This window comes from Rattus norvegicus, chromosome 17, assembly GCF_021556685.1.
Source record: "Rattus norvegicus strain SHRSP/BbbUtx chromosome 17, alternate assembly SHRSP_T2T, whole genome shotgun sequence".
In the NCBI taxonomy this organism is placed as follows: Eukaryota; Metazoa; Chordata; class Mammalia; order Rodentia; family Muridae; genus Rattus; species Rattus norvegicus.
The window spans coordinates 7,987,665-8,013,859 of NC_141550.1; the positions used below are offsets into that span (position 1 = coordinate 7,987,665).

The 26,195-nt window shown below is 50.1% G+C and overlaps 2 protein-coding genes and 2 long non-coding RNA genes across 11 annotated transcripts in view; 2 read left to right on the forward strand and 2 right to left on the reverse strand.

The window, feature by feature from the left end:
- Tgfbi (transforming growth factor, beta induced) overlaps positions 1-559 on the reverse strand; it is a 29,898-nt gene extending 29,339 nt beyond the window's left edge. For both annotated transcript variants that reach the window (XM_087589659.1, XM_087589657.1), the window contains exon 1: positions 53-559. In XM_087589659.1, coding sequence (XP_087445785.1) covers positions 53-141 — 89 coding nt within the window. In that variant the 5' untranslated portion in view covers positions 142-559. The remainder of the gene's footprint in view (positions 1-52) is intronic.
- On the forward strand, positions 22-15,627 carry LOC102555503 (uncharacterized). 4 transcript variants are annotated; one of them, XR_015641051.1, is made up of 8 exons: positions 22-162; positions 8,588-8,774; positions 9,151-9,177; positions 9,266-9,374; positions 10,688-11,667; positions 12,049-12,213; positions 12,889-12,997; positions 15,237-15,627. XR_015641051.1 is itself a non-coding variant. In XM_087591639.1 (7 exons), the coding sequence occupies exons 2-6, from the start codon at positions 8,736-8,738 to the stop codon at positions 12,966-12,968; spliced, it is 342 nt and encodes a 113-aa protein (XP_087447765.1). In that variant the 5' UTR covers positions 28-162; positions 8,585-8,735; the 3' UTR covers positions 12,969-12,997; positions 15,237-15,627. The 4 variants fall into 4 exon arrangements, 1 of the variants encoding a protein (XP_087447765.1); XM_087591639.1 differs by lacking the exon at positions 12,049-12,213 and having other exon boundaries at positions 28-162; positions 8,585-8,774; positions 10,688-10,774; XR_015641049.1 differs by lacking the exons at positions 22-162; positions 8,588-8,774; positions 9,151-9,177; positions 10,688-11,667; positions 12,049-12,213 and adding an exon at positions 13,447-13,746 and having other exon boundaries at positions 9,309-9,374.
- A 57-nt stretch (positions 15,628-15,684) lies between these two features.
- On the reverse strand, positions 15,685-26,076 carry LOC120097786 (uncharacterized). Of its 4 annotated transcripts, none has more exons than XR_015641054.1 (5): positions 25,997-26,076; positions 24,744-24,921; positions 22,688-22,892; positions 19,412-19,516; positions 15,685-16,936 (listed from the first exon to the last, which is right to left on the reverse strand). It is a non-coding gene; the product is annotated as an uncharacterized LOC120097786 (long non-coding RNA). The 4 variants fall into 4 exon arrangements; XR_015641055.1 differs by lacking the exon at positions 15,685-16,936 and adding an exon at positions 18,184-18,935; XR_015641052.1 differs by lacking the exons at positions 15,685-16,936; positions 19,412-19,516; positions 22,688-22,892 and adding an exon at positions 23,032-23,353.
- Positions 18,122-24,260, forward strand: LOC134482670 (uncharacterized). Its single transcript, XR_015641056.1, has 2 exons — positions 18,122-18,610; positions 23,202-24,260. It is a non-coding gene; the product is annotated as an uncharacterized LOC134482670 (long non-coding RNA).
- Positions 26,077-26,195: the final 119 nt, after the last annotated feature.

A 26,195-nucleotide genomic window follows, 5' to 3' on the forward strand; every position in this document is an offset into this window, starting at 1 on the left:
TCAAGTTTCACTCTCTCTTAGGTGTTCATGTCTGGAGCCCAAAGATACCTACCTCCCTACCAGACTGCAGGAAGCCAGAGGGTCTGCGCTGGCTCCCACAAGCTTAGGCCTGTCAGACTGGCCTCTGCAGTCCAGATGCATCAGCTCTGCCGCTCACTGTAGGTGAGGAGCAAATCTTCCTGCTGACAAAAGATAGGAGAGGTGGGGCTCACACCTTGGCATTCAGGAATCCCTCGCCTGGCTTCAGTAAAGATGTGTGAGTGCCAGGTAGATGCCGCAAAGAGATAGATCAGCTAAGAGCCGTGCCCTGGATGAGTTCGAAATACGCCAACAGTCACATGGTAGGTAGGTGAGAACTCATCCTAGCATCTATTAATCACCCTCCCCTCACCTAGTACCACTAGCCCCAGAGATGAGCTCCCAGGAGTGGGAGAACATGGGCCTTGGAGCGGGGCACCTGGGACCTTAGGAGTCTGGGATGGGCACCTGGCCCAAGCTGAGTTTGGTAGTGGCCGCTTTTAGATCTGAAGGTTGAACAGGATTTAGCAAGGCAAAAGGAGGATGGGTTGAGAGGGCCCGAGCTATCCAGTTGAGCAAAGCATGCTGGGTGGAGAATGGGGCAGAAGAGAGCTCCGAGCTGAGGATCCTGGCAGTGTTAGGGAAGCCAATGAGTGGCCCCACTGGTGTCCTGAGCGGGCAGCAGAAAGGGACCACATAGGAGCCTGAGCCTCTGTAGTGGAAGAGGAGAAGGGATGGACATACGTCTAAAAGACAATAGTCTCAAGGGAGCATGCGACCTACAGATGCTGCTTCATTTTGGTTGCCCACAGACTTGGGCTGGCAAATGCCCGGGGGGCATAGGTGCAGCTCAGCACTGAATGGTGTTTCAGGAAAAACAGTAGCCAAAAGCTAAAGGTCTGTCTTGCACGGTGCCGGTGTCGGGCCACGGGACAGAGTCCTGGGTTGAATGAAAAGGGAGGAAAGAGAACCGGATGAGCTGTGAACGTTCCCACGAACTGATGTGAGATGTGAGCGAGCGGCTACCTGCCTTCCCGGCCACACGTGTGGACAGCATTCTCTGAACTGCATGAGCCAGGACAAATCCTCCTCTTGCGAACTGCTTCTTGTCAAGCATTGTCCCAGCAGTGAGAAAAGGGACGAGTATACCATGTGCTAGGTGGGGAGACAAAGAAGCATGGGGGACGGGACGCAAAAGGTGTTTGAGATCTGGACCCCGTGGTGGCTGCCGCTGCTGTTTCTCATAGGAAGGGCATGGGGACAGGTGTCCTTTGCCAGGGAAGGGCGAGTAGCTTGGGACTTGATGAGTCTGAGGTACACATGATTCATCTCAGTGGAATGTTCACAGACGGCCCAGTCCAGGACTTGAGGGAGGGATGAAAGGTGGAGATTCAGACCTGGAAGCCGTTCTTTAAGGAGGGGGACGTGGAGCAAAGAGGCATCAGGGATTTGCTGGAGGGGAGGCACAAGTAAAGGGTGGTCCCTCAAAGGATGCTGCTGATAACCTAGTGGGTAGAGACAGGAGATGCGGTGGGAGGGAGAAGGCCTTAATGGAGGAACGGAGAGAAAAGCTACACACAGAGCACATCTAAACAGCGTCTGCTCCACTAGAAAGCAAGCCACATCTCTGGACTCGATGAGTGTGCGGTCTGGGATGAAGAAAACACCCATAGGTTGTCAAGTGCAGGCCCAGTCCCGGAAAGCCTCCCCCGAGGCAAGAGAAGCGGCCCTGTTAACTGGGGGGGAAGAGTCTGGGAGGAGGCACACTTTCCACCTTCCAGTCCAGCACCCCCATCTCCCGAGAGACGGAGAGGGTCTGAGCGAGGCTAGTTAGTGATCTCACCCATCCTCACTCCCCTCTCCATAAAACTAACATTCGATGAGTCGAGTTTTTCCATGAGCTCAGTGAGGAGATCACAGTAAAGCCTCGGTTACTGTTTAGATATTTTTAAAAAATTTCCGCCACAAGCTCCACACTGCCCCGAACCATAAAAGGCAGTAACATAAACATACCCCCCCACGGTAGGAGCTGCCGCTTCAAAGACGGTGATGTTGCCGGGGAGGGGAGGCCCTCCAGCCCCTTGACCTGGAGCCACCAGGGCAGAACACAGACTTTTCATTTGAGAAGCTTTTTTCCTTCCTTTCTTTCCTTCTTTGCACGTTAGAGAATCTAAACAAGAGAAAAAATGAGGCTCGTTTGGAACAGTAATTGCTAGACCTTTACTTACTACCAGGTACTTTAGAAAAATGGCTGCTTTGTGTTTCGTGGCACAATTGAGCTCTCCCGCAGTTATTTGAAAACAACTTCAGGCTGTGCAGACAGTGGCCCTTCAGCGGCAAAAGACAAGCCAGGGCTTCCAATGAGCTGTTTGCATAGGATCCTGTGTTTGTGGACCAGGAGGCGGGCATGGGGCCAGCTCAGACAGTGCTCCTCCTACCCCCACGTTCCTGGTAATTCCTGAGCACCAAGGGAGATGGTCAAAGCTTTTTCCAGAGGACGCTCAGCCCCTCTAGCCTGCCCCGTGTGCAACCCAGAAGGGACAGGGAGGCACGCTCGGCACGAGCATTTCCATGTTAAACGAGCGTGTTTCCTTTGTCACGCAGTGCGGTGCTCCCGTTCGTGTGGGCAAGAAGCAGCGGCCTGTTTGCTACAGTTATGGGCTGACGACAGATCTGGGTGGGAGCTGACTTTCCAGAACTCTCCCACAGCCTTGCCACTCCAGGTCTGACACGCGGAGAGCAGCATCCACGCCACCGGAGAAGGCGTCAGGAACGGGGCCCTCTGCAGACCCACAGAGTCAGACTCCACATTTTGACAGGGTCCCTTAGTGATGTTCCCTAGTGGGCTTCGGGGGAGGATAAGGGATGAGTCAAATGATTGGCCCAAGAGGAATACTGGAAGATTTACCCTAGGAAATCTCTGCTTGTGTTGAGGTTAGCTCCCAATGTGGATGACCAGCAAGGTGTGACCACCAAGTGGCTTTTCCTCTGGGTCGTCTTATTGATAGTGACTTCTACACGCTGAATGGGGACAGAAGACTGGGATCCAAGTCATCTTCTGCCCCCCACCCTATCCTCACCCCTTCCAAGGCTCCTAGGGAGGCTCGGACAGACCCAGATTTGTGACAGTTGGCTCCTGAGACAAAGCCACAGCTTTGGACTTCCCAGCTCATGGAAACCACAGCTGTCACAGCCCTGAAACAGCACTAGGCTCCCAGGTTCCACCCTGAATAGCACAAGGCCCCAGGTATGCTCTGCTCAATGCCTTGCTGTTTTCCCGTCTCCAAACACTGGCTTTCTTCATGAGAGTTTGCCAAATGCTACTTGCTGGTTAGAACCCAAATTTGTTTTCCAGGGAAATTGATTTTTTTTTTCCATAAGAGAGCTTCATTGATTTGGCTCAGCTGAAATCTCCAAGAAGAACCCAGGGCATTCTTGGGGTTGCTTTAACTGCCTCACCTCAAATACTTTTGCAGAGTGATGCCCTTGGTCGGCAGTTGGCTGGCTTGTGAGACCAGGCTTAGCCACATCAGTCCACTGCTTCCTGGATGTTTATCTTTTTCTCCAAGGTGGGCAATGGCCCAGAGAGCTAGACAGCACCAGGTGGCTGTGCGCTCTGAAGTCAGGAACTCACCCAGTTCTCTGGCCCACACATCTTTTCGACAACCTTGCTGATGGCACCATTCAAGGTTGTAAACCCCGCCTAGCTTCAGAGGCAGGTAGACCTCATCTAGCAAGTTCCAGGCCTGGCTGTACTAGGCCCAGCCAGGAAGACAGGATCCAAGGCTGTGTTAAATAGAGACACCAAGTCTGAGAATCATGTCAGGAGGAATCAGAAAGTGGCACGCATGTGCACACGCGGAGTGCTGGCCTGTCCGTGGATTGCCCAAGTCGTGAAGCCCTCCGCCCTTGAGAGAATCCTATGGATGGAGTACTATTGTCCTCACGACTCCTCATACAAAGAGGTGAAGGCTGGGAGACCCAAAGAAACTCACTAGAGAGTCCCCAAAGCTGGTAAAGCAAGGTCAGTGTATGAAGAGAGCAGCCCCCACCCTCACCCCGCTGTCTCCCAAAACCACCGTGCAAGCTCAGACTGTAGGGAGTAGAGGAAGCCCCAAGAAATCCTGAGTGAACGTGTGACAGGTGCCCATTGTCAAGGACCCATAGCATCGGATCCTTGGGAAAACGGGAAGGCCCTTCTCTCCCCACGAGGCTCAAGGGGCTGGAAAGCCTTCCGTGTGGCCCCAAGTGTGAATGTTCACAGTGTGTGCAGAAAATGTCCACCACGGCCTGTCCTCTCCGAATGCTTATGGCTGAAGACTGCTCCCCTACAGAGATGGCCCCTACAGACCTTAGTTAGCTAAACCTGCCTCTAATCTCGGCTGTAGGCAGTAACCCTGCCTATGTGTTCAACTGTAGACGACAATTCCAGGGTACTGCTGTTTCTCCATCAGAGAGCCCCATCCCCCCGATCCCAACTTCCCAGTGTGCTTGTCTTTTCCTCTTGCCCTCACTGTCCCAGTCAGGTCTATTCCTGAAGAAGTTGTTCAAAGATGTATCCCTCTCCATGCAGGGTAGCAACGTAGCTTCTGAAACCCTACCTTTTTCTTTGCTTAAAGCTTCAGTTGACAGACCCTCCCATCTTCCCAAATCCTCCCTGGTGAAGAGGCAGCTTTGGCAGGGAAAGTAGTAGCCCAGTGTTCTCTTCTCCAGAGTGCAGAGGTCACTGGGCCAAAGTTCAGAGTCACCTCAAAGCCAAGGTCTTTGAATTAGTATTGCTTGCCCGTGAGGTAGACCTCACATAGCAAGTTCTAGGTGGGTAGGGCTACACAGTGAGAGACTGTGTCTCAAACAAATGACAGAGCTCACCAGGGGACTGTCTCCACTCCTGGCACACAAGAACACTTCCTATCTATGACTTGGCAAGTCTTTCTGGGATGGTGCTTCTCAGGCTCACCAGAGGGGACTCTAGTCAGCCAGCTATACTGCTGATCCCCTGGCTGTGACTCTCTGCTCTCTCCAGACAATCCTGTTGCAGGTGCTAGCTCCGAGGAAGCATTTAGAACTTCAACAAAAAATAAAAAACACAGCTGAGCGGGTTGGGGATGCAGGTTGTTGGCGGAGGGCTTGCCAAGGTCCGAGGTTCAATCCCTAGAAGTGCAGCAAGGAAGCACATACTCATTTGAGCACAAAGGGGGCCTTCGGTTTTAGGTCTGAAGTACATCCCTACCATCTACACGGATACCTAGGTAACTTACAGCTAATATTTTACTTTCTGAATACTGGGTCCTGTTGGAGGGGGTATTTCCTAGACCTCATATCAGAGATCTAGGCCCCAGGCCAAGCTTTATGGCCTCAACTTATGAGGGACTCTTAGTTTTTATTTGTTTGTTTGTTATTTACATATGCATGTGTGCTTGGCATAGGGTACAAGCCAGGTTAGAGGACAATTTCCAAGAGTCGTTTCTCTCTTCCTATCATGTCAGTTCTACTGGGTCAGGTAGGACTCAGGCCTTCAGTCCTGGGGGACGGTGAGTGCCTTTACCCATAGAGCAATCTCCCAAGCCCTCAGGGACTCCTAAGCACAACCCCGGCAGCAGCCTGCTTGCTTCCATCCTTCCGCTCAGACTATCTAGAACCCTCCTTAACCTTCTACACGTGAAGCAATTCCTCTGTCCGACTGTGGTAAGGCAGAGCTAGCTTGCCTAGTGCAGCTCCGTCTGGAGATGGCCTCATAACCAGGAAGCTTCTATAGAGTACCAGAAAGCCATGCGAAATAAGAAGTGACGTGTGGCGGTGAGGGTGTGGCTGGGCACACTGAAAGAAAGGACTTTAAATGCTTTGCTCCAATACTGATCAAATACATGTTCCATGTATGCGAATTAGTTGAGCTAGTAGCTGTAAGAACTTGGGATACTTTGTTTCATTACTCGTTTCATGTATATGAATTAGCTGAACTTGTAGCATTGTTTGACATCTAGGACGTGGAAGTCTTGCAACAACAAAAGTTACTTTCTTTCTAATGCAGCAGCCACATTAGGGGCTGGGTCCATCCTATTATTAGTCAGCCCCTTTGGGGGGAAAAAAGATGTTCTGGCAGTTTTCAGAAGTCAGCACACTCCAGAAAGTAGGTCTTGACGGGGTCTTCCATTTGTCTGAGCTCTCTCCACAGCCAGCCTGTTAGTGGGCTGCACGCCGCTTCCAGACAGGACTGAGTCATGACTGGCGGGAGGCACTCAGCCCATAGGGAGCCAGACACACACGGTGAAATCAGCACTTAATACAAGGCTCAATGCAAAAGCAGCTCCTGAGGGAAGTACCAACCACACGCCACGCCATACAGCTGGTGTGGGCAGGGAGGGGGGAAGGGGTCCCAGACTCTTCCCAGAAGAGGTGATTCATCATCTGAATGAGAGGGAAGCTGTGTCAGCAAGGTAGCCTGCAACTCCTCGGGCAGAAACTGGAGACGACTGCTCGGCTGGCTTTCTGGTTCCTGTTAGTACTTGATAATTTGTGAGACTCGGGAGAGCAAGGAGTCGTCGCATTCGAAGACACTAATTCCAAATGGCCAAATAACACCGTCCTGATTCTTTACATCAAATCATCTTTGACCCTCCTCCCCATGGCATAGCGTGTTCCCAGCACGGTGAGGTTTGATTCATTTAGTCTTCTCTAAGGTAGATCATCTCATTCTTCTTTGGGCCACTTCTCCAAAAGCAAGAAGCCCCAAAGTAGGCCCCAAGAATTGTGGGTCTTCATGTCACCTGCAGGACCATCAACCGACGTCATGTGTTGGTGCCATTCAGGATTCTGCTGAACTTTCTGGTTGCTTGCAGTTTCAAGGAAGCAAGGAAGGGCAACAAGTGGAGGCCTTTGTGGTCTGCAAACACCAGGCCCTCGCTGTGGGACCAAATCCAATAAGTGCAAATTCTACTGAGCCCTGGGGACGTTTCGGCCAAGTCTGCCAAGTTGGGGAAGGACACGGATCTCGAGGCTGGGTTCACTAAGGCTTGGCATGGTGATTAAAGTATACAGCATGATGCACACGTGTTTATTGAGAGTCAAAGCTCACTGGAGCCCCCCTGAAATAATGATGTTGTGCCATTGTGAGTCGTTTTTTTTTTCTTTAGCCTCTGTACTTACTCTAGAGACTCGAGTTATCACTTCTAACCAGAGAGTTAAATAGAAAGGAAGACAGCAGAGTCATGAGACCCTGGCTTTCATGCTCTCTCTTTCTAATCGATTCCAGATGTGCGGATTGGCATGGTGTCAGCTCTGGGACAATAACGAATGGGAGTCCTTTCTCCAGCTAGCAGCAAGCGGCTACTGGTCCCAGCAGCATGGCCTGTGTGTTTTTATTTCTGAGGCTTCACTTGGCTGGAGGCATTGGCCCATGTTGAATGTTTACCTGGCAAGGACCTCAGAGTAGATGATAGCAAGCCACGAAGACCGTAGCCCAAGATGTCTCCTCCAAAAGAAGGCCACAGAATGCTTCTAAGTGGTCCTAAGCAAGGGTCACAGCAGAGGCTAGATTTGGGATAGAAACCTTTTATTGTAGAAATGGCACTCTGGAAACCATTAACTTAGGACCCTGTCCTTCCTATAGATGAAGTGTTTGTCTTTCCTGTGGTCCAGGAGGGAGGAAGCAAGAGAGGGTTATTCCCAACTGTTGATGCTTACAAAAGTCAACCACATGCATGAGGCAGAATCAAGTGACTGGGGCTACAGATAGGCATGAAAAAGGACCTAGTAGGGACAGTTAGGCCTGTTTTCATGAAAGAGATCCTATGGAAGATATGGTTAGATCTGACTTGATTCAAGTGGTTGACCTCCCTCTTTGAGGCAAGGTTGGCCTTGAGCACCTTGGTCTGGGACCCAAACTCTTCATGTGTGCCTCAAAGTCTTGAACTAAGTTAGCTGATCCCAGCTTCCCTGGTTGTGCTTGGGTTCTGTCCTGGGTTTCACAGTCTCTTCTGGATTCTCAGTCATTGAGCAACTTCTCTTGCCATAAACCACAGGGAGAATCAGCACTGAGGGTCAGAAACTGGAAGAAAAAAAAAAAAAAAAAAAACGAAACACAGATTGGTTTGAGTTAAGTGTGACCTTCTTCAGCAGAGGAATGGGAAGTTCGGTGGCCAGGATGGTACTGCCAACCCTCTGGAGCCGACCGTGAGATTCCGATGGTTTGGTAGTGTAAGAATTAGCTTTGTGCTCTTGGGAACACAAGGAGTACTGACTTGTGGCTTTCCAGGAACATGCCACAAATAGAAGATTCTAGAAGGTCACAGAAGGTCTTCATTTCGGGTCTTAAAAAGAATGATGCTTTCGTTTGTTGGTGAATAGGGCTGTTAGCCTGAGTCTGAGAATTCTGTGGGTTTGAAAAGACTGCCCCGAAGGGGGAAAGGGATGGGTCGGCAAAGGGCAAAGGTCCCTTTCAGGCAGCAAGGAAAGCTGAGGCTGTCAGCTGAGTGACTAGATCTGACTTGCTAGGACCGAGTAAGTGTGAATGGACAATCCTGCCTTCTCATCCCCACTGAGGACTCTGCTCTTCTCTGGTTTGGGACAGCAGATGCAGGCGGAGACAAGTCACGTCATTACGTTTACCATTACCAGCCCAGAACCCCGGTCCAGGGATCAGCGGCCATACATTCTTCTTGCGGTCCAAGTTCTCCCAAATAAATCCTGCTTTTGGAACCGCATGTGGACATACATTCAGAATGTTACCTCCTAGGGAACTGTGCCTTTGGACCCCTCAGGTAAGATACCGGTAACCCCACTTTGGCTAGACTGGGTTTCATGCAATGGTGCACAAGCCCAGAGATGATAACAAGAAAAATCTAAAGAGTTTGCAAGAGGCCTCCCTTCCTTCTATACTTAACAACCAACAAATGTTTACCGGTGAGTTAGGTGTGGTACCACATAGTCTAGCAACTAGGTCGGTAAACACGAGACTTCAGAAGATTCTGTATGTTTGCCAGATGCATGTCATTGCCTAGTGAGACAGGGGAATGGGTGACTTCAAATCCAAGACCAGTAAACCTACAGCTAATGTTAGGAGAGTCTTCTGTTCTCAGAATCTAGCCCGACTTTCACTTGCCCACTGCAGTTTAACTTAGACAACTCTTTGCGTAGGACACTCGCGTGGCTGACCATAATCTGGTAGGTGCCCTTCTCTGGCCTTCTTCCATTGGCCCTGTTGGTCTACTGTCACCATGGCAACCAGTGGCATGCCTGTTATCCTCACCAGATGGCCAGATCGGTGAGGGTGGGGGAGTGCTTGCCCCATTCCCAGAATTCATCACTACCTTGCGTGATGGGAAGGAAAAGTCACTGTGGACCTACAGTCTTTGGAGAAGGTATGTCCTTGAGATTTTCTCTGAGAAAGTTTGAAAAGGGAAGACGGTGAGAGACATGGAGCCTAGCTGCGCTGTGTTCCCACTCGGTGTGAGATTTCCACGGGAACCATTGCTCTTAGCAAAGAGGGAGGGTGTTCGCTTAAATGGATCCCCTCCCATGCCAGGGAGGTTTCCAAGATGCCAACCACGCTAATGATTCTTACCATTCAGCGGAGTGGGCCACATGCCAGGTCACTTCTCTGGATATCTGGTCTGATCTTTCTGACGACCTTGCTGAAAAGACACTTGTCTTCATTTTTTGCAGACCAGGGGGGCTGAGCCTCAGAAAAGGTGGGACTTGGCCAGCACTGCACAGAGACTGAGCCAAGAGTCTTAGCCAAGGCTGTTTGGCTCAAAGTCAGCAACCTTCAAATACATTGTTTGTAAACCTCCTCAAAGAATTGACCTTCTTGTACATTTTAAAGCTTATACATAAAGATTTTTGTATTATATGTTTAAATCATTGCCTAAAAACGTTAGAGTATTATATTGAATGTATATGTACTTTATTTTTTTGTCAAAATAACTGGAAATGTAAATTTGGTTCATCTAATTATGAAAAAGATCTCTGCCCCATTTCAAGTCCACCTCTTCCCAGACTCGGGCAAGTTATTGCTGTCTTGTGCGTGAGTGTTCTCTGTGATCGGAAATCAGGGTGGAACCTACAGGCTCGTGGGAGGATTGGATGAGCCACAGAAGGAGAGCTTAGCACCTCTGGTCTGCAGGGCTTGGTACGTGTGGGCCACCAACTTGTGCTGTCACACTGGCCCAGGTGTCTTTGGGTGAGCTCTTCAGGACTTCAGTTTAATTCACATGAGCATATTACTACCCGCCTTAGTCTAGATCCAGGGAGAAAGACAAGTCTGTGTGTCTTACTAGAGACCGTCTCGACAGAACCAGGTGCACACTTCACCTGCTTCTTGAATGGGTCTTGGAGTCTGTGCTTTCTCCCTGCCTCCGGTGGGAGTTTTGGCACAACGCTTACAGTGTGGTGCTTACAGAGAAGTCTTGCTTTCATTAAGGTGAGAACAGAAATGGGGGAAGATGTGCTGGCAAAGAGGGATGACCAAGGAGGATCTAGAAATTGGTTCTGGTAAGGTATACCTCTGTGTCCTGAAAGATGTTCCTCTAGACCTTCAGGAGGTGGTATACTATTTTGAAGTCCTCATTTGTCCTTGAAGTATTAGAACCACATGTGACCGAAATAGCCCTCTCTCAGCTAAGGCCAGCATCCAAGACATACCCAAAGGTTTTCTCATTTTTTTCCCCTCTAGGTGAGTCAGATTGCACTTGGCAGCTGCAGGGCCACAGACTCCTGCTATCTCAACGATGGTCTACAGCCCAGAACAGTAGCATTTCTGGTACACCCTGGAGCCACCCTGTCCTTGGAATCCTTAATAAGCATGTGGTGATCAGTTCTGTCTTCATTTCAGAGTTGCCGATGGTTGGGAGATTTAAGATACCCAACACCCTGAGACATGCCCTGGACCGACTATAAACCAGAATCCCTAACCAAACAGACGCACAGTTGTGCACACTTACTGGGTGCAGTATGATATCTTGGGACACATACGCAGCATGTGTTGGTGTTCTGGGTTGACTTTGAGCACCCTCATTGATCCCTAGTTGATAGTGTGGACTTAGGAGGTGTGGTCAAGCTAAAGGAAGTAGGCCCCAAAGAGACGAGCTTTTAAAGTTATACCTGGTCTCCAGCCCCTTCCCCACTCCTGATCTTGTCTGCCTGAGGCAAGACGTGGCCTCTGTCACATGCTCCAGTCAGTCACTGCCACAGGCTACGTTTTGCCTTTTCCTGAGCTCAGAATCACCAATCAAGGCTTCTGAGCTGAGACCCCTAAAAACAGGAGCCCAAATGCATCCTCCCTCCCTTGGGGCTTATACCGGGTCATTCCATCACAAGAGTGAAAATCTGATTAGCCCAGCTGGTAGGTAACACTAAAGGAAATCTCCGTCCTAGAACAATAGAAGTCACCTCTCCCGCCCGACTCTCTCTCCGGACCTATTAGCCTTCCTCTCTCAGACCTTTCTCCTCATGGTCCTCCCAGCTTCTGATAGCTATGGTCTACTCTCTATCCCATGAGATCCATATTTTAGCTTCGATGCATGGCTGAGAGCATGCGGGCATTCGTCCGTCTGTAGGCAACGTCTTCCGGTTTGGACGCTCTCAGGTGATTCCAGGGCATAGCTGGGCTGCGAACCAGACACGCCTAGGCAGCCACGCCCCCACATATCTGAGGTATCTCGGTGCCCCTGAGCACCAGGTGCCCTCTAGCCCTTTCCCACCCACCGCAAGACTCCCCCCGCCCCCCGCAACGTGGCCTTTGCTCTCCCCGCCCCTAGATTTCCCTCAAACATTCCCTCACCTTCCAACCCAGCTGAGTGACTCACTCCTGCCTCCCTTTCCCGCAACCCACCCTTGGTCCTTCCTCCATCTTCCCCATCTTGACCAAACTTGCTCGCTTTGCAACGGCCCCCACGGGACTTCTTCGGAGCATGCCGCGGAGCTTTTTCCCTCACGTGACCCTTATGGTTCTTTTTTTTTTTTTTTTTTTTTTTTTTTTTTTTCGTGACCCTTATGTACTCTCCTTTCTTTCCCTGCACGCCTCCTTCTCACTAGACCGGGAGCCACGAGGGCAGAGTGAAGCCCCGCTGACTTTGCTGATCCCGAAGCCCCCACGCTTGACGGGGCACCCAGCAGCTGTGACCGCTCCCCACCCCTCGCTCGTCCTGTGCCTCATCCAGGTGGAGGGCAGACTTAACATGGCTGGCAAGTCCGGAAAAGGCAGGCAGGGCCTGACAGACCTTGACACTTTGCAGAGGAGGTGACAGCCACCAGGGAGTGGCCTGCTAGCCTCACAGCTAACTGGTCTCATTAAAGCTGTTAGGGTAGAGAGTGCTTTCTAGGGCTCCAGGCCTTGAATTCAACTCACAGCCTTAATGGGGGTGGGAAGGGCAGCTCTTTACAAATCACTATTCTAAAAGGAGTAGGCAAGCCTGACGTTAGGCAAACTGCTCTCCTTCCTGACAGAAGTTCCTGTCGTGTACATATCAGTTAACACAGAACTGGGGCTCTCCCTTCTAGATAATAACTTACCCTTTAGCAGAGCAAGAGGGGGTCTCCCCCCCAACACACAAATGGCAGAAACTGACCACCAGACCTCAAAGGAAACATCGCCCAAACTCCAGGCGCTGCCCGAACCTCTCTCTGGCAGCTTTTTTTTTTTTTTTTTTTTTTTTTTTTCTGGCTTCGAGACAAACTCATGATAAAAGTCCTTTTAATACAGAGGCTCGCATCTGGCCTGAGAGTCTGCCTCTGTTTTCCTCCACATTATGGAAACCCTCTCACAGACCACCCTTACAGAAAGCCAGGCAGCAGCACACAGATATTTAATGTCAGAAGCAGCCACAGAGAGGGGACCTCACCCAACCCTCACTGGCATCTGTGTCCCTTCAATAGGTAACACCGCCATGCCAGGTCACGCTGCGGACAGGCTCGGCATACGGATCCACACCAATCGCGCTCAAGACAGTTCTTGAAGATCGGATTTGGGACCTGCGAGCTGTAGGTGGGTGGTAGGATCCATTCACTAACTAGCATCTCAACCCTAACTTTTAGGAACTGGAGAGGTTTGGGGAGGTGCTTTCCTCCCGAGCACGGTAGCCAATGAGAGTGGATCTCTGAGTTGTAGAAGTGAGTCAGCCTCTGCTCCTCTCCTGGGTGGGCAGTGTACAGCTAGAACTCCTCAGGCCCCAGTCAGAACAGGGCCAGCTTATAAGTGATGAGAAGCCCCCCAAACCCCAACCTCCCAAGCGTGAGGCTTGGAACAGGCTGCAAGAGCTGCTGGGAGGCCCACAGGGGACCTTTAGGAATATGCAGCCATGTGTCACATTTGGCTGATAACTAGCACTGTGAGGGCTGCTCCTGGGATCTCTGAAGCAAGTGCAGCTGGCCACAGGCAGAAGCCAGACACCTTATAGACTGTTGCTAACCTTGGCTGTGTCTGTATCTCAACAGAAGCTGCCAGTGAGCTGGGCGGATCCCATTCCATTCAAACCTAAATCTCCCACTGAGACTTCAGCCCAAAGTAGGGCCTTCTGAGCCCAACGGGGAAACCTGTTTGCACATGCCCACACATTCCAGACACCAGGCCATGATGACGTGTCTGCATTAAGAACTTCCCTCGCTCAAAAATGAGCCTCTGAGAAAGTTAACAGAGAGCTCAGACGTCGATGAGGGAGGCTAAGGAGATGGTTCAGCCTGGGTGGTGCTCGGCGTGCAAGCCTGAGAATCTGAGTTCAAATCCCCAGCACGCAGGTAAAATGCTGAGTGTGGCGAAGTACACCTGTGACCCCGTCACTGGTGGGGGTCAGGTGGGTAGACAGGAGCATTTCTGCAGCTTGCAGGCCAGTCAGTCAATCCAATCTGTGAGCTCCAGGTTCAGTGAGAGAATTGATATCAGAAAGTAAGATGGAGAACAATAAAGACATTGACCTCTGGCATCCACATGCATAAGCACATAGGTGTGCACACAAATGAACAGTGCACACAAATGGATATGCGCATGTGTGCACACACGTGCGCACACACACACACGCACGCACACTTTCTGATGAGAGCTGCAGTTTTGACATTTATCCAGAAAAGCACAAATTAGTCACACTGAGAAGAGGAAACAGCTTACCAAATATCAGCACTAATTTCTGAGATTCCACTCAGTTACATAATACTCTGCTTCCTCTTCTTCAGAGAACACGAAGCAAGCAACTGTCTGAACCACGGCTGTATAAAACGACAGCAAAGACTAACACGCGCGTACATGCAAGTGTGTGCACTTGTGGGCAAAGCAAGGCGTACTGCATTGCAGACAGAAAGCCCTCATAGCGAGAGAGAGGGCTCCCATCTCCCAATCTCACTGGAGATCGGAGGAAGCTTTTCTCAAGTTCGTTTCTGTTATCGAAGCCCACGGGCTGATGATGTAGTTTGTTTTTAAACCTTTGACTACAAAACACCCAGAGTAAACCCCTCCCCCGTTAGCCTTGACCACCCATCTCCAGATCCTCCCTTCGCCCACGAACCACGGGCTGTCCCCAACGCACACATACAGCACGCACGTACGAAAGGAGACATTCGCCTCCTGCTAGCCATCAGCGTGCATGGCTTCCCGATCCCCCACAAAAACAGACTCAAAAGATCATCAGATAAGAAATGTTTCAGAGCTTAGAACGAAATCCTCTCCTTGTACTCCCAAACTGCCTTATCGGAAGGATTTGTCAAGTGCCTTGGGCTGGGTTCTCAAACTCCCAGGCATATTTGTGGGGAGCAGGCCTGGCGGCTCTGCATTTACAGTTCAGGAGGGTTCCGTGGACGGGAGAGAGAAAGAGAGTCTCCTAGGATGTTGGCGATGGTGGATTAGAAAGTAATTTATCAAAGGAAAGAAAATGCGGTAGGAGATCACAGTCTGCTGCTAAGGTCTCTCAAATGGGCTGTGTCAGCTAAGACAGTGAGTGTGGGCTTTCTTTCTCACAATGACAACAAACAAACAATCAAAAACCCATGGAGTCCAATCCGGACTTGCCAGAGACTCAGAGGAAGCAAACCATTTTCTCCCCACAGCCCAATTCCATCCTGTTTCCTGGTAGGAAAGCTTCATGGTGGTGATTTCAACCGAGACAAACCCCATTGTTAAAATAATGTACTTTAAACCCAATGCTACTCAACACGTGTGGTGTGAGGAGACCAAGGAGGCGCTGCCCCGAGGGTCTTTGCTATGGATGCGCCCACCTGAGGAGTCTCGTTTCTTCCAGGCCGGCAGCCATGAGGGTGGCTGTGTTTCTGAAGAAAACATAGCAGGGTTAGGAAACCGAAGAGAAAGGAATGATGGAGACTTCGTGAGCTGGGAAGGACATCAGAGCAGAGCGCAGCTTCACCGACCTGACCAGCACTGGACCCTATAACAGTACTGGGAGCTCTGTGTGTGAAAACAAGTTTTCCTCCCTCCTCATTTCCCTTCCCTCAGTCCTCTCTTCTCTCTCCTTCTCCCCTCCTCTCCCCTTCCATGTCCTCCCCTGTCCTCTCCTCCTCTCTGGCTGGGTATGGGACTCTTTGTCACACATGCAGAGCTCCATCTCCACCCTGGGACTCTTAGCAGCCAAATCACAAAATAAAAAAAGAAATGGTGACATTTAGTTCAAACTATATAGTTGTCTTAGTCAGGGTTTCTATTCCTGCACAAAACATCAGGACCAAGAAGCAAGTTGGGGAGGAAAGGGTTTATTCAGCTCACACTTCCACATCGCTGTTCATCCCCACAGGAAGTCAGGACCAGAACTCAAGCAGGTCAGGAAGCAGGAGCTGATGCAGAGGCCAAGGAGGGATGTTACTTACTGGCTTGCTTCCCCCGACTTGCTCAGCTTGCTCTGTTATAGAGCCCAGGACTACCAGCCCAGGGATGGCCCCACCCACAATGGGCCCTCTTACCCTCAATCACTAACTGAGAAAATGCCTTACAACTGAGTCTCGTGGAGGCATTTCCTCAAGGGAGGCTCCTTTCTCTGTGATAACTCCAGCTTATGTCAAGTTGACACACAGAACCAGCCAGTTAATTGAAGCCAGTGCATTAAAAATTATTACAATATAAATTTTTTAAAAATGACCCATGCATTTCTGGAAGGTTTCGCATTTTATCAGAGATGTAGACAGTGAGGACTAGGAGGAAGGAGAAGAGATGAGGTCAAGCCAGTGCGCCTCGTGGGTTAAGGGCCACTTTGGTGAGGTTGCAGCCACAACCAGGAGCTAGCTTCTCAGGAGTGTGTGCACAGACCCCATTCCTGATTCTCAAGGAGCAACGCTAAAACATCGGAGTTGTTCCAAAGTCCACCTGAGTAGAAGGATGGTTTCTTCCTGTGGCACCTCCTCAAGAATGAGCAAGCCAGTCTGCGTGTATAAGGCTTGTCACACTGCGAGGGTGGCAGAGGGAGGAGGGATGGACAAGTGACAATCTAGCAGAAAGACACAAGTGGTTGTGGGCCTCATCCACGTGAGCAAGACAGGGCCAGAGCACAGTCATTCAGAGTGTCACCCATCTGGAATGAGGACACAAAGCCAGCACATCAGTCATGAGCTGGAAGGGACGTCAATCAGGAGTTGGAACGGCCTGTTGGCCTTCTTCGACAAGGTTCTGGAACCTTTGGAGGAGCCAGGCACAGTTTAGGTCAGAGCTCGGAACTCAGAAGGCAGGCAGGGAGTGATGCCTGGGCCTCCAGGATGGGTAGCCTGGGGCTGATGTGGCCGGAGCTCTTCCTGACAGGCGGGAACTAAGGAGAGCCTTCGTTAGCATGCCAGCACCATTCTGAGTCCACGAGGTCCGGGAGAAACACCGCACTGGCCTACTGGGGAGATCTTTCAGCAGGCTGCCTTCCTGGTGGTCAGCTGAGGTTGAATCCCAGAGTCTCAGGAAAATCGCATGAGAGGAAAGCCCTGAAGTTCCTCAGAACATCTGGGTGACCTTGGATAGAGTTTACCATGCAAAGCAGTGAACCCCATGATGGAGAACTGAGGACTCATTTGAGGCCTTTGTTAGCATTCTGTCTAAGCTCCACCTCCACAGCTACCTGGCAACAGCCAAGTGTGCCTGACACTATAAAAGGGGCTGCTTGCCCCCTCACTCTCTTGCTCTTTTTTGCCCTCTTTGTCCCTTTTCTCCCTATTCTCCTCCCTGCTTCTCTCCATGTGCTCATGACTGGCCTCTTCTCTCCTCCTCTCCTCCTCTCTCTCTCTCTCTCTCTCTCTCTCTCTCTCTCTCTCTCTCTCTCTCTCTCTCTCCCTATTACCCTCTTAACTCCCCTCCCCATGCCCTGAATAAACTCTATTCTATACTATACCCTGTCGTGTGGCTGGTCCCTCAGGGAGAAGGGATGTCTCAGCATGGGCCGGCTGAGGCGCCCCCTTTCCTCAGACCTCCATAGACCATAGTCCCCCTCTCCTTATCCTTTTATAAACACAAAATTGGTGCTGAAACCCAAGGCATATCCTCTATCTTTTTATAAACACCTCAACCTTGGCTTGGAGCACCCTGTTCAGACTGCAGCAATAATCAGTCACGATATGGGGCTTCCAGAGGCAAGGCCCGTGACTTCATGTGGGAAAAGACTCTCCTAGGGCAAGAGAGAATGAAATCAACACCAAGAGTGCGGGATGGGGGAGGCTCCATTGACAGAGAGCATCTTGACATAGAGTCCTTGCATCCGGGACTCTATGTCGAGATTTTACCCCTGCAATGATGAATGCCAACACATGCCCTTTGACCTCCCTTAACTGTACTGTGCTTGTTACTCCCAACTGAAAGAATCTTGGCTGAGGACAAGTGGGTCCACGCCAAGTGTGTGGCTTTTTTCTACAAGGAACCCACTCTGTTACGAGGACATTTTTCTTCCCTGAAGGCTTGCACAAACAACCAAACAGCTGAGCAGGCCAGATGCCTGCAAAAGCCATCCCTTTTCCCTGGAATACGGTGCGTGGGTGGACGCACAGGGATCTCCGCACAGGAAGAACGGATAGCCTGGCGACCAAGGGCTCCTCTTAAAGTGCCTCCAAGAACAGTTTTACCCCGCCCCTTCCCAGAGCCCTTCAGTGACAGCCAGTCCATTTCCTGTCACATGTGGGATCTGGTCCCAGCTGCTCTCCAACATCCGTGCCAGCCATGCCTGCCCTCACCCCCACCCACCCCTGCGTTCTCCAGCCACTGTTTCTTTAATGTGCCAAGTTTATTTCTGCATCGGGGACAGTATACTGGCGCGCGCTCTCTCTCTCTCTCTCCCTCTCATTATTCATAACTTTCTCTGAAGAAGCCAGATTCCATGCAGCCTGTCAAATTGTTATGTCTGAATATCTGTACTGTTTGTTTTGTGGTCTGTTCACTATACGTGTCCCCACTGTGTGTAAACCTCTGTGGGCAGTCATCTTACTCCTTGTTTATCTCCATGCGCCCAGTGTACAGGGGGCCACCTCATACACAGTACTGTCCAATAAACATTTATCAGTTGCAGAGACTGAACACACAGGCTGTTTATGTGGTCAGCTCTGACCTGTCCTCTCAGACCTGTACCTGCACTAACAAGATCAGTGCAACCTATTTCCCAGGACTCAAGCTGGCCACGGAGCATCCATTCTGCCGGAAGTGGTGAGTCGATGCTTCTTCTGCTCTGCGAGTTTACAGAGATGCAACGGCAATGTGGAAAGTAGGTCAGCCTATGCCTTTGTGCAGGACACATGGTGCTGTGTGCACTTTTAGGGGTGGCCCAAGGCAGTGAGGTTGGTAAGAGCCACAGACAAGGATCCTTTTAAGACATGTGTACTTTCCCTCTTGAAGCATCTCAGGATGTGGAGGATGCAGGGGTCCCCCTACTCTTCTCCTGAAGTTTATCACAGAGAGGAACACGGGTGGCTTGTCTTGAAAGGGGTGTGAGGTAGAACTCCTCCGAGTACACTTGAGGGCTGTGACAATCCTGTTAGTGTGTTACAGCTAATTAGATTATTTACGCCCATAGAGGGGATTTCGTATTAACCTGAATATCTGGTTTCAGAGGTGTCTCATAATCTTTTAAATATGTTCTCGGTCCTATAGTGATTGGGAGTCAAAACATGTCTGAAAACGATACAGGGTAGCTAGCCCCTTACCCACAGAGAGTGACCTGCCCCACCTGTTCCTCCAGAGGGAGGACATGGGACTCAGAAGCCCTTGGAGACCTTAAATCTTCAAGTCACTGCATAAAGGGAATTCACACCCGAGTTCAGACCCACCAGACAGCTGGGTGCCAGCCTGCTGTTTACCAGGGCACTGACTCACTGCTGCCTGTCAGAGGGTAGATTTAGAATCTGAACACAAGGGGAAAAAATCCACCTGAAGAGCCTGGGAGGCCTCGGGCCAGGCTGGTGAGGCTGAGGGAGCATTGCAAGCCCCGATCCACCAGAAATTACTCACTTGTGCCTTGGAACTCTTGCCTAAACTTGGCCTAACAGAAGGCCCATGTCTCACGGCCAGAATGAGGCAATGTCCAAGTGCTGAAGCTTAGCCAATGAATCAGTCCTGAAAGGAAGAACAGACTCCACTTTAGAGGGAGCCTGACACAATTTTTCTCTTCTGTTCCATCCAATGTGCGCATACACACACACACACACACACACACACACACACACACACACACACACGGTGTTAGATAAACTGACTGACAGCTCAGTAAACTACGTGGTCAACTGGCACCCAGGCCATCTGGTTCTGAGGGATTCCAAGAGGCAAAGAGATGCGCTGAAGAAGTTGGACTACAGCAGAAACGATGGACCTTGGCACCGAGGCTGGGCTGGGGAGGTCTGTGCTCCTTCTGTTCCTTTGGCTGCCCGAGCTGATCAGTCAGCCCAGGGTCAGCCGATCCCTCTTTCCGAAGCATTCTCACTGAATCACAACACCCAAAAAACAAAGATGAATGTTGGAGCAGGAGGCACATTGGAAACTTTCCAGACCAATCCCCGTATTTGTAAACAAAGCAAGAGCCCCACTTTGTCCGAGGTCACCCAGCAAGTCCATCCCAGAGTCAGGACCCGGAAGCCAGGCTTCTGATTTCCGGCATTACTCATTCTCAGTAAGCCTACGCACCACCTGGCCTTGGTGGTATCCATATGTCCGTCTGTACTTCCCCAGGGAGATTCTAGGGAACTCTAGTCTCCCTCAATTGCCTAAGGTGTGTTATTATTTATGGTCACAAAGTCCCTTAAGGATATTTATGACTTTGATGCTCAAAAATGCTTCATTAATGGCCCCCTAGTCTACCTCATGAGACCCAAGACGATGACGCAGAAAGTTAACAAAGTTAACAGCTACTTCGGTGCTTTAGGATCAGCAGTCAAGGAAATGCCAGGTGAGAAACTCAGTTGGAGGGGGAGGGGGAGGAAGGAGAGGGAGGAAGAGATATTATATGTAACACACACACACACACACACACACACACACTATACACACATACATGCAGGTCCCCATAGAGGACATTGGATCCCCCGACGCTGGAGTGGTGACAGGCAGTCATGAGTCACCTGAGGTGGGTGCTGAGAACCAAACCTGGGTCCTCTGTAAGAATGGAAAGTGCTCTTAACCCCTGGGCACTCTCCCCAGCTCCAACGTACCTTTCCTTTAGTCCTCCCAGGACAGGATAGTGAGGAAAAGGATAGAGCAGTTTAATGGACGGTTACTGAATTAAAACCTTTGGGTACCAGGAACAGGGCTCTAAGCTATACACTGCCCAACCTGCCACTCTATCACCGGTCTAGCAGGTCTTGACAGACACCATAACTCCAGAGACATCCCCACACCACTCCCCTGGGAATTAACGGTCTTGGTAGAGCCCTCCCCTCACTCTTTGAGAGTAAACGGTGGTAAGGTTACAGCAAGAAGGAAAACAATGGTGGTTTCAAAACAAAAAAAAACAAACAAAACAACGCTCTGGGGCTTGCAACAAAAAGGATGTTTTTAACATAATGCTACTACAGAAACTCAGGAGGCCCCACGTCTGGTTAGTACTGTCAAGAGGACAGGCTCATAATTTACCTAGAGTTAGCATTCTGTCTCGGCAACCACCAAGTGTGCCTGACACTGTAAAAGGGGCCGCTTGCCCCTCCTCACTCTCTTGCTCCTGTTTTGCTCTTGCCTTCCTGCCCCCACTCTCTCTCCCCCCATTTCCTCCCCCCTGCCCCTCTCTCCATGTACTCATGGCTGGCCTCTTCTCTCTCTCTCTCTCTCTCTCTCTCTCTCTCTCTCTCTCTCTCTCTCTCTATCTCTTCCTCCTCCTCCTCCTCTTCTCTCTCTGCCCCTATTACCCTCTTAACTCCCCTCCCCATGCCCTGAATAAACTCTATTCTATACCATTCCGTCGTGTGGCTGGTCCCTCAGGGGGAAGGGATACCTCGACATGGGTCCACGGAGGCACCCCCTTTCCCCGTACTTCGCCACACCTCCATAGAACACATCCCCCTTCCCTTTATCTTTTTATAAACACATCACCTAGGAGGCTAGCCTCTGACTAGGCCCATGGGGGATTATCTAGATTTGGTTAAATGAGGCAGGAAGACCCATCTTAACTGTGGTGGCATCATCTTATTGGCTGGATCATGAGCAGAATGAGACGTGAGCTGAGCACCTGCTCTCATCCCTGCCTGCCTCCTGCCCGTGGCTGCAAAGCCACCAGCTGCCTTCTCCTTCTTCTGTCTGCCATTATGCCTTCCCGGACATGACAGACTGCACCCTTGAACCACGAGCCAGAACAAACTCTTTCTCAGCTATGTTGCTTTCAGTATTTTAGCCACGGGAGCAGAGAAGGAACTAAGACAGCCAACAAGGAGCAGAGCTAAGATTGCAGCCAAGTGTATGAGCAATAGCGACAAGCACGAGGCTTGGAGAGAGCAGGTGAGAGCAAAGTGAAGCGCTGGGCAGAGGGGGAAGACTCAGGCTCCTCCCCCAGCCGCCACCCAGTCCCGTCCACGATACAGAACATCTAGAGGCAAGAGTTTGAGCAACTGGGGCAAAAGCAATCTCAAAACCGAGTAATGGCATACAATTTTACTGGGGTGCAAATTGAGATGGCTTCGAGTATTCTAAATAAAGTAAGTTTGAAGGTGGCTATCCAAGCGGGCCTGAGACCACCGTGAATAAAGCCTGCTCTCCGGGGCCTGAGAATTTGGCTGGTGGGATTTCTATCATTTTATAGGATTGCCCCTAAATTATGGTGGGTCACACAGTGCCTCAGGTGTCGAACATTTGTTTTGCCTTCTGGGAGTGTGACGCATCGGTACCTGATCAAACCTCAAGGAAACAGACCAGAGTAGCGAGTCTCTGGTGGGCGGTAATAGGCAAATGGATCACAGTTAACTCGGTTTTCCTGATAAGAAGTAGCTTTGTCTGAGCATGCGTGGGAAGGTGGACACAGGAAGCCCTTTGTCTGAGCATGCGTGGGAAGGGACACAGGAAGCCCCCAGGCCCCGGGAGAAAGTCTTCAAACTACGTCTACAAACATCCTTAGGACATGGCTACCATGAATTCTGGCTGAGCGCACTTGCCACTGTGTTTGGTGAGAGTCATTTAGTGAATTTCTAAACAATGGCCCTGGGGACCTGTAGCACAGGAGCTCTCATTAAAACACATCCAAAAACACTGTAAGACCAATTTACCAATAGCACTGTGGAGGAAAACTCATCATAAAATGACGACACCCACCCGGTTGGCTTAGGACTTAACCTTTGGCGCTTTATAGAGAACATCGGCGGGGTCCCAGAGGCATGGCAACTCTCTTGCCTTCGCCTTCCATCGGCTAAGATTACGGCATGATCCTTCGCTTCTGGCATGCATGTCGTTGGGTTCTGCAGAGAGGGCTCGAATGTAGATCAGGCTACGGCCCCCAGACTTGTAAAGGACTCAAAGCCTGAAGAATATGATAAAGGAGGAATGGATCCCAATCCAGACATCCAGTTAGAGTGTGTCAGAAAATTCCACAATCGAACGCTTGCCGTTTTCCCCTCAGCGGTTCTGTAGCTGGAATACTTCAGCAAAGCCAAGCAATGCATCTTTTTTTTTTTTTTTTGTTTTTTTTTTTTTGTTTTTTTTTTGGTTCTTTTTTTTCGGAGCTGGGGACCAAACCCAGGGCCTTGCGCTTCCTAGGCAAGCGCTCTACCACTGAGCTAAATCCCCAACCCCGCAATGCATCTCTTATAGACGATCTTTCTCTCCACAGGTGAGGGTGATCACCAGCTATGACCAGTGCTGTCTAAACTATGGTGAAATGTGGATCCCTTCTCAGCGACTGACAGATGGCTCTCCGTGTGTACAGGTTACTGAATTCCACAGTATGGCACTCAGCAGGACTCTGAGCTAATCTCGGTCTTCCTGGCAAGAAGGAGAGGAGTCGATGAGTGATGCCTAGACTCAATACATGATGCCTAAGCTGGGGGGAAAATGCACCATAGCACTACATCGGCACTCGTTTGCTTTTCCTGATCTTTGGGTCCAGGATATGGAAATTTGAGAAAGTAATCGGGGGAGGGGTATGGTTGTCCACACCTTTTACTCACACTTGGAAGGCAGAATTAGGTGAATCTCTATGAGTTGGAGGCCAATCTGACCTACACAGTGGGTTCCAGGCCAGCCAAGGCTACATACACATCGAGAGTTCATCTCAGGAAAATTAAACGACAACTGTAACCCTAATTTTAACTACCTAAGAAGATCCAGGAGTATAATGTAAAAACCAAGATCATTCGACACTCAAGAAACTCAAGTAACAAATTTCTGCTTAAGACCAAAACACCCCCCAAACCTCACTGCCTCTGAGTGACTTGGGTTCCTCTGAGGGAGGACTGAGACAGTCACTGAAGCATTCTTGTGCACTCATTATCTGCTACTGTGCTAGTCTGTAAATGGTTCTCTGCCTGTGCGTGTTGGGGGCTGGGAGGAAACCCAGGGCCTCATGCTGCTCGGCAATTCACTTTCTCATGGAGCCGAATCCTCAGCCCTTTAGAACGGCTTTTGTTTGGGACTTCCAAGTACACTGTGGTTAACTGGGCTTTAAAAAGCAACTGTGGTGTGCGCTCCAGCCGCAAGCAAGAGTCAGCCCAAAAAGTCCTCGAGGAATTGCACACAGGCACTCCCTCTAGGTAGTAGACCAGCCATGTTCTTCGTTTTTCTTCATTCTGCTACTTCCTGTTCACCCCTGACCTCTCCTTGCTGTTAGCTTCTTTGCTCTGCGACCCTAGACGCTGTGGCCTATACAATCCAAGAGGAACCGTTTTTCTGATTTCTGGTTGCCAGTTTACTGGTTGAGTTTAATGTGTATGTGTGCATGGGTGTATGTATGTGTGTGTACAGTGTGCATGTGAGTATGTATGTGTATGGTGTGTGTGTGCATGCGTGTGCATGTATATGTACGTGTGTGTGTACGTGTATGTGTGTATAAATGTGTATGTTTTTCTGGACAAGATCAGAGGGAGGGAAGGGAAGAAAGTGCCCCGTAAGGGCACAGCTGGACAGTCCTGCAGCCCCTGTATTCCCAGCAGCTTGAGGGCCGCTCACGGGTGCACACTCCTTACTGGTTTGTGGATTTTCTTCAGTATAAACACAGATAGAATCATGTCATCTCTAAAGGTCCCACAAGGCAGAATCTAGTTCTGTTCCTTCCTGTGGGGCAGAATAGAGAAGGCATCGGGGATTCTGGGGCAGAGGCTGGGAGGATGAGGTATGGCCATGATTCTAAAGTTCTGTTATAGCTTATAGCTCATACCTTAACTTCGAACATCAGATACCAGGCCGGGTTCTACCTCCGCTGAAAGTGTTTAAAGGTGCGAGATGGTAACTTTCCGATAGCGTGGGAGAATTAGGCACTTCAGTGTTTGCATCTGTGAATTCCATTAATTGCATGAGTAGTAGTTGGGGTTTTCTTTTAAGTTTGAAAACCTAGACTGAAACAAAACATAAATAATATTCTAGTTATACTTAGATAATGATTCGGACTTTGAGCGTAAAATGTCTACCCGGCTGTACTAATGTTTGCTTAATATTGAGGTAGAGATGGTAAGTAAGTAACAAAAATGAGAGAGAGAGACAGACAGACAGACAGAGACAGAGACACAGAGAGAGTGTATATGTCAGAGAGACAGAAGAGAGAGTGGGAGAGAGAGAGAGAGAGAGAGAGAGAGAGAGAGAGAGAGAGAGAGAGAGAGAGAGAAGTCTAATGAAAAAGATGACGGCCAGCTGCCTGACTCTGGCCTGAGATAAGATCCACACATCTTTCCTGGGTTCAAATTCTAGCTCTAACAGTCTTTCCATTTCTGCCTCCAGGTTCACACCACTGTGCCTGCTTCCTACTGACTGAATCTAAACCTTTAGCTCACAAAATACAAAAGCACCAGACACAAGACAAAAGGGCAAAGGGCGGACTGAGATACACTGTTGCAAAACAGGGGCATGCAAAGCAAGGTCCTCATTGGAAACCAGTTTTGAAGGAGTTTCGTAATTGTCAGCTAGGTAGAACCGGAAGAGGGAACTTAAAGAGGGATAAGGAAAATTGACAATGAGCGTATGAACAAATTCTCTCTTGAAACACTCAAAGGCGGGCACAGGGTTCCAGTCATTCTACAAGGCAGATTGTTACTCTCTCAAGTGCGCATGCCCACCACTCAGAACTAGGACGTCACGGGAGGCAGACTCCAGGATGTCTGCACGGAACGAAACTCAGGATTCTCATGGCAAAATCGAGAACGATCAGGAATCATGTGGTTTGCTAAATAGGTTCAAGTAGGACTGTGAACAGGGCCCAGGCAGCTCTTAGAGCGTGGCTATGGACTGGGGACCGGACTGGCAAGTAATCTGTCAAACCAGGGCAGGAGCACATGGCGTGCCACTCAGTGTGTACAGTGGACGGAACAGGAGCTGGCTGTGGAACTGGAGTCACCCAGCTGCCCCCGTCCTGGTCCCTCTGGCCCTCCCAACAGAGACATCTTAATGTATGAAAAAGCTATAAACACGAGCATTTACCTTGTCATACTGAACAACTCAGCCTGAGGTCATCGGCATGCTGCACTTAGTCTCCCTGACTCAGAATTGTGCATTGGCTTGCTGTTGTGTTTTTAAAGGAAGGCTATAAAAGACTGGCAGAGCTCACACTAAAACGCTGAGGTGAGGGGGGGAGGGGCAGTGGAGGGGTGGAAGTAGGGGGGGGGTATGTCCGATCACC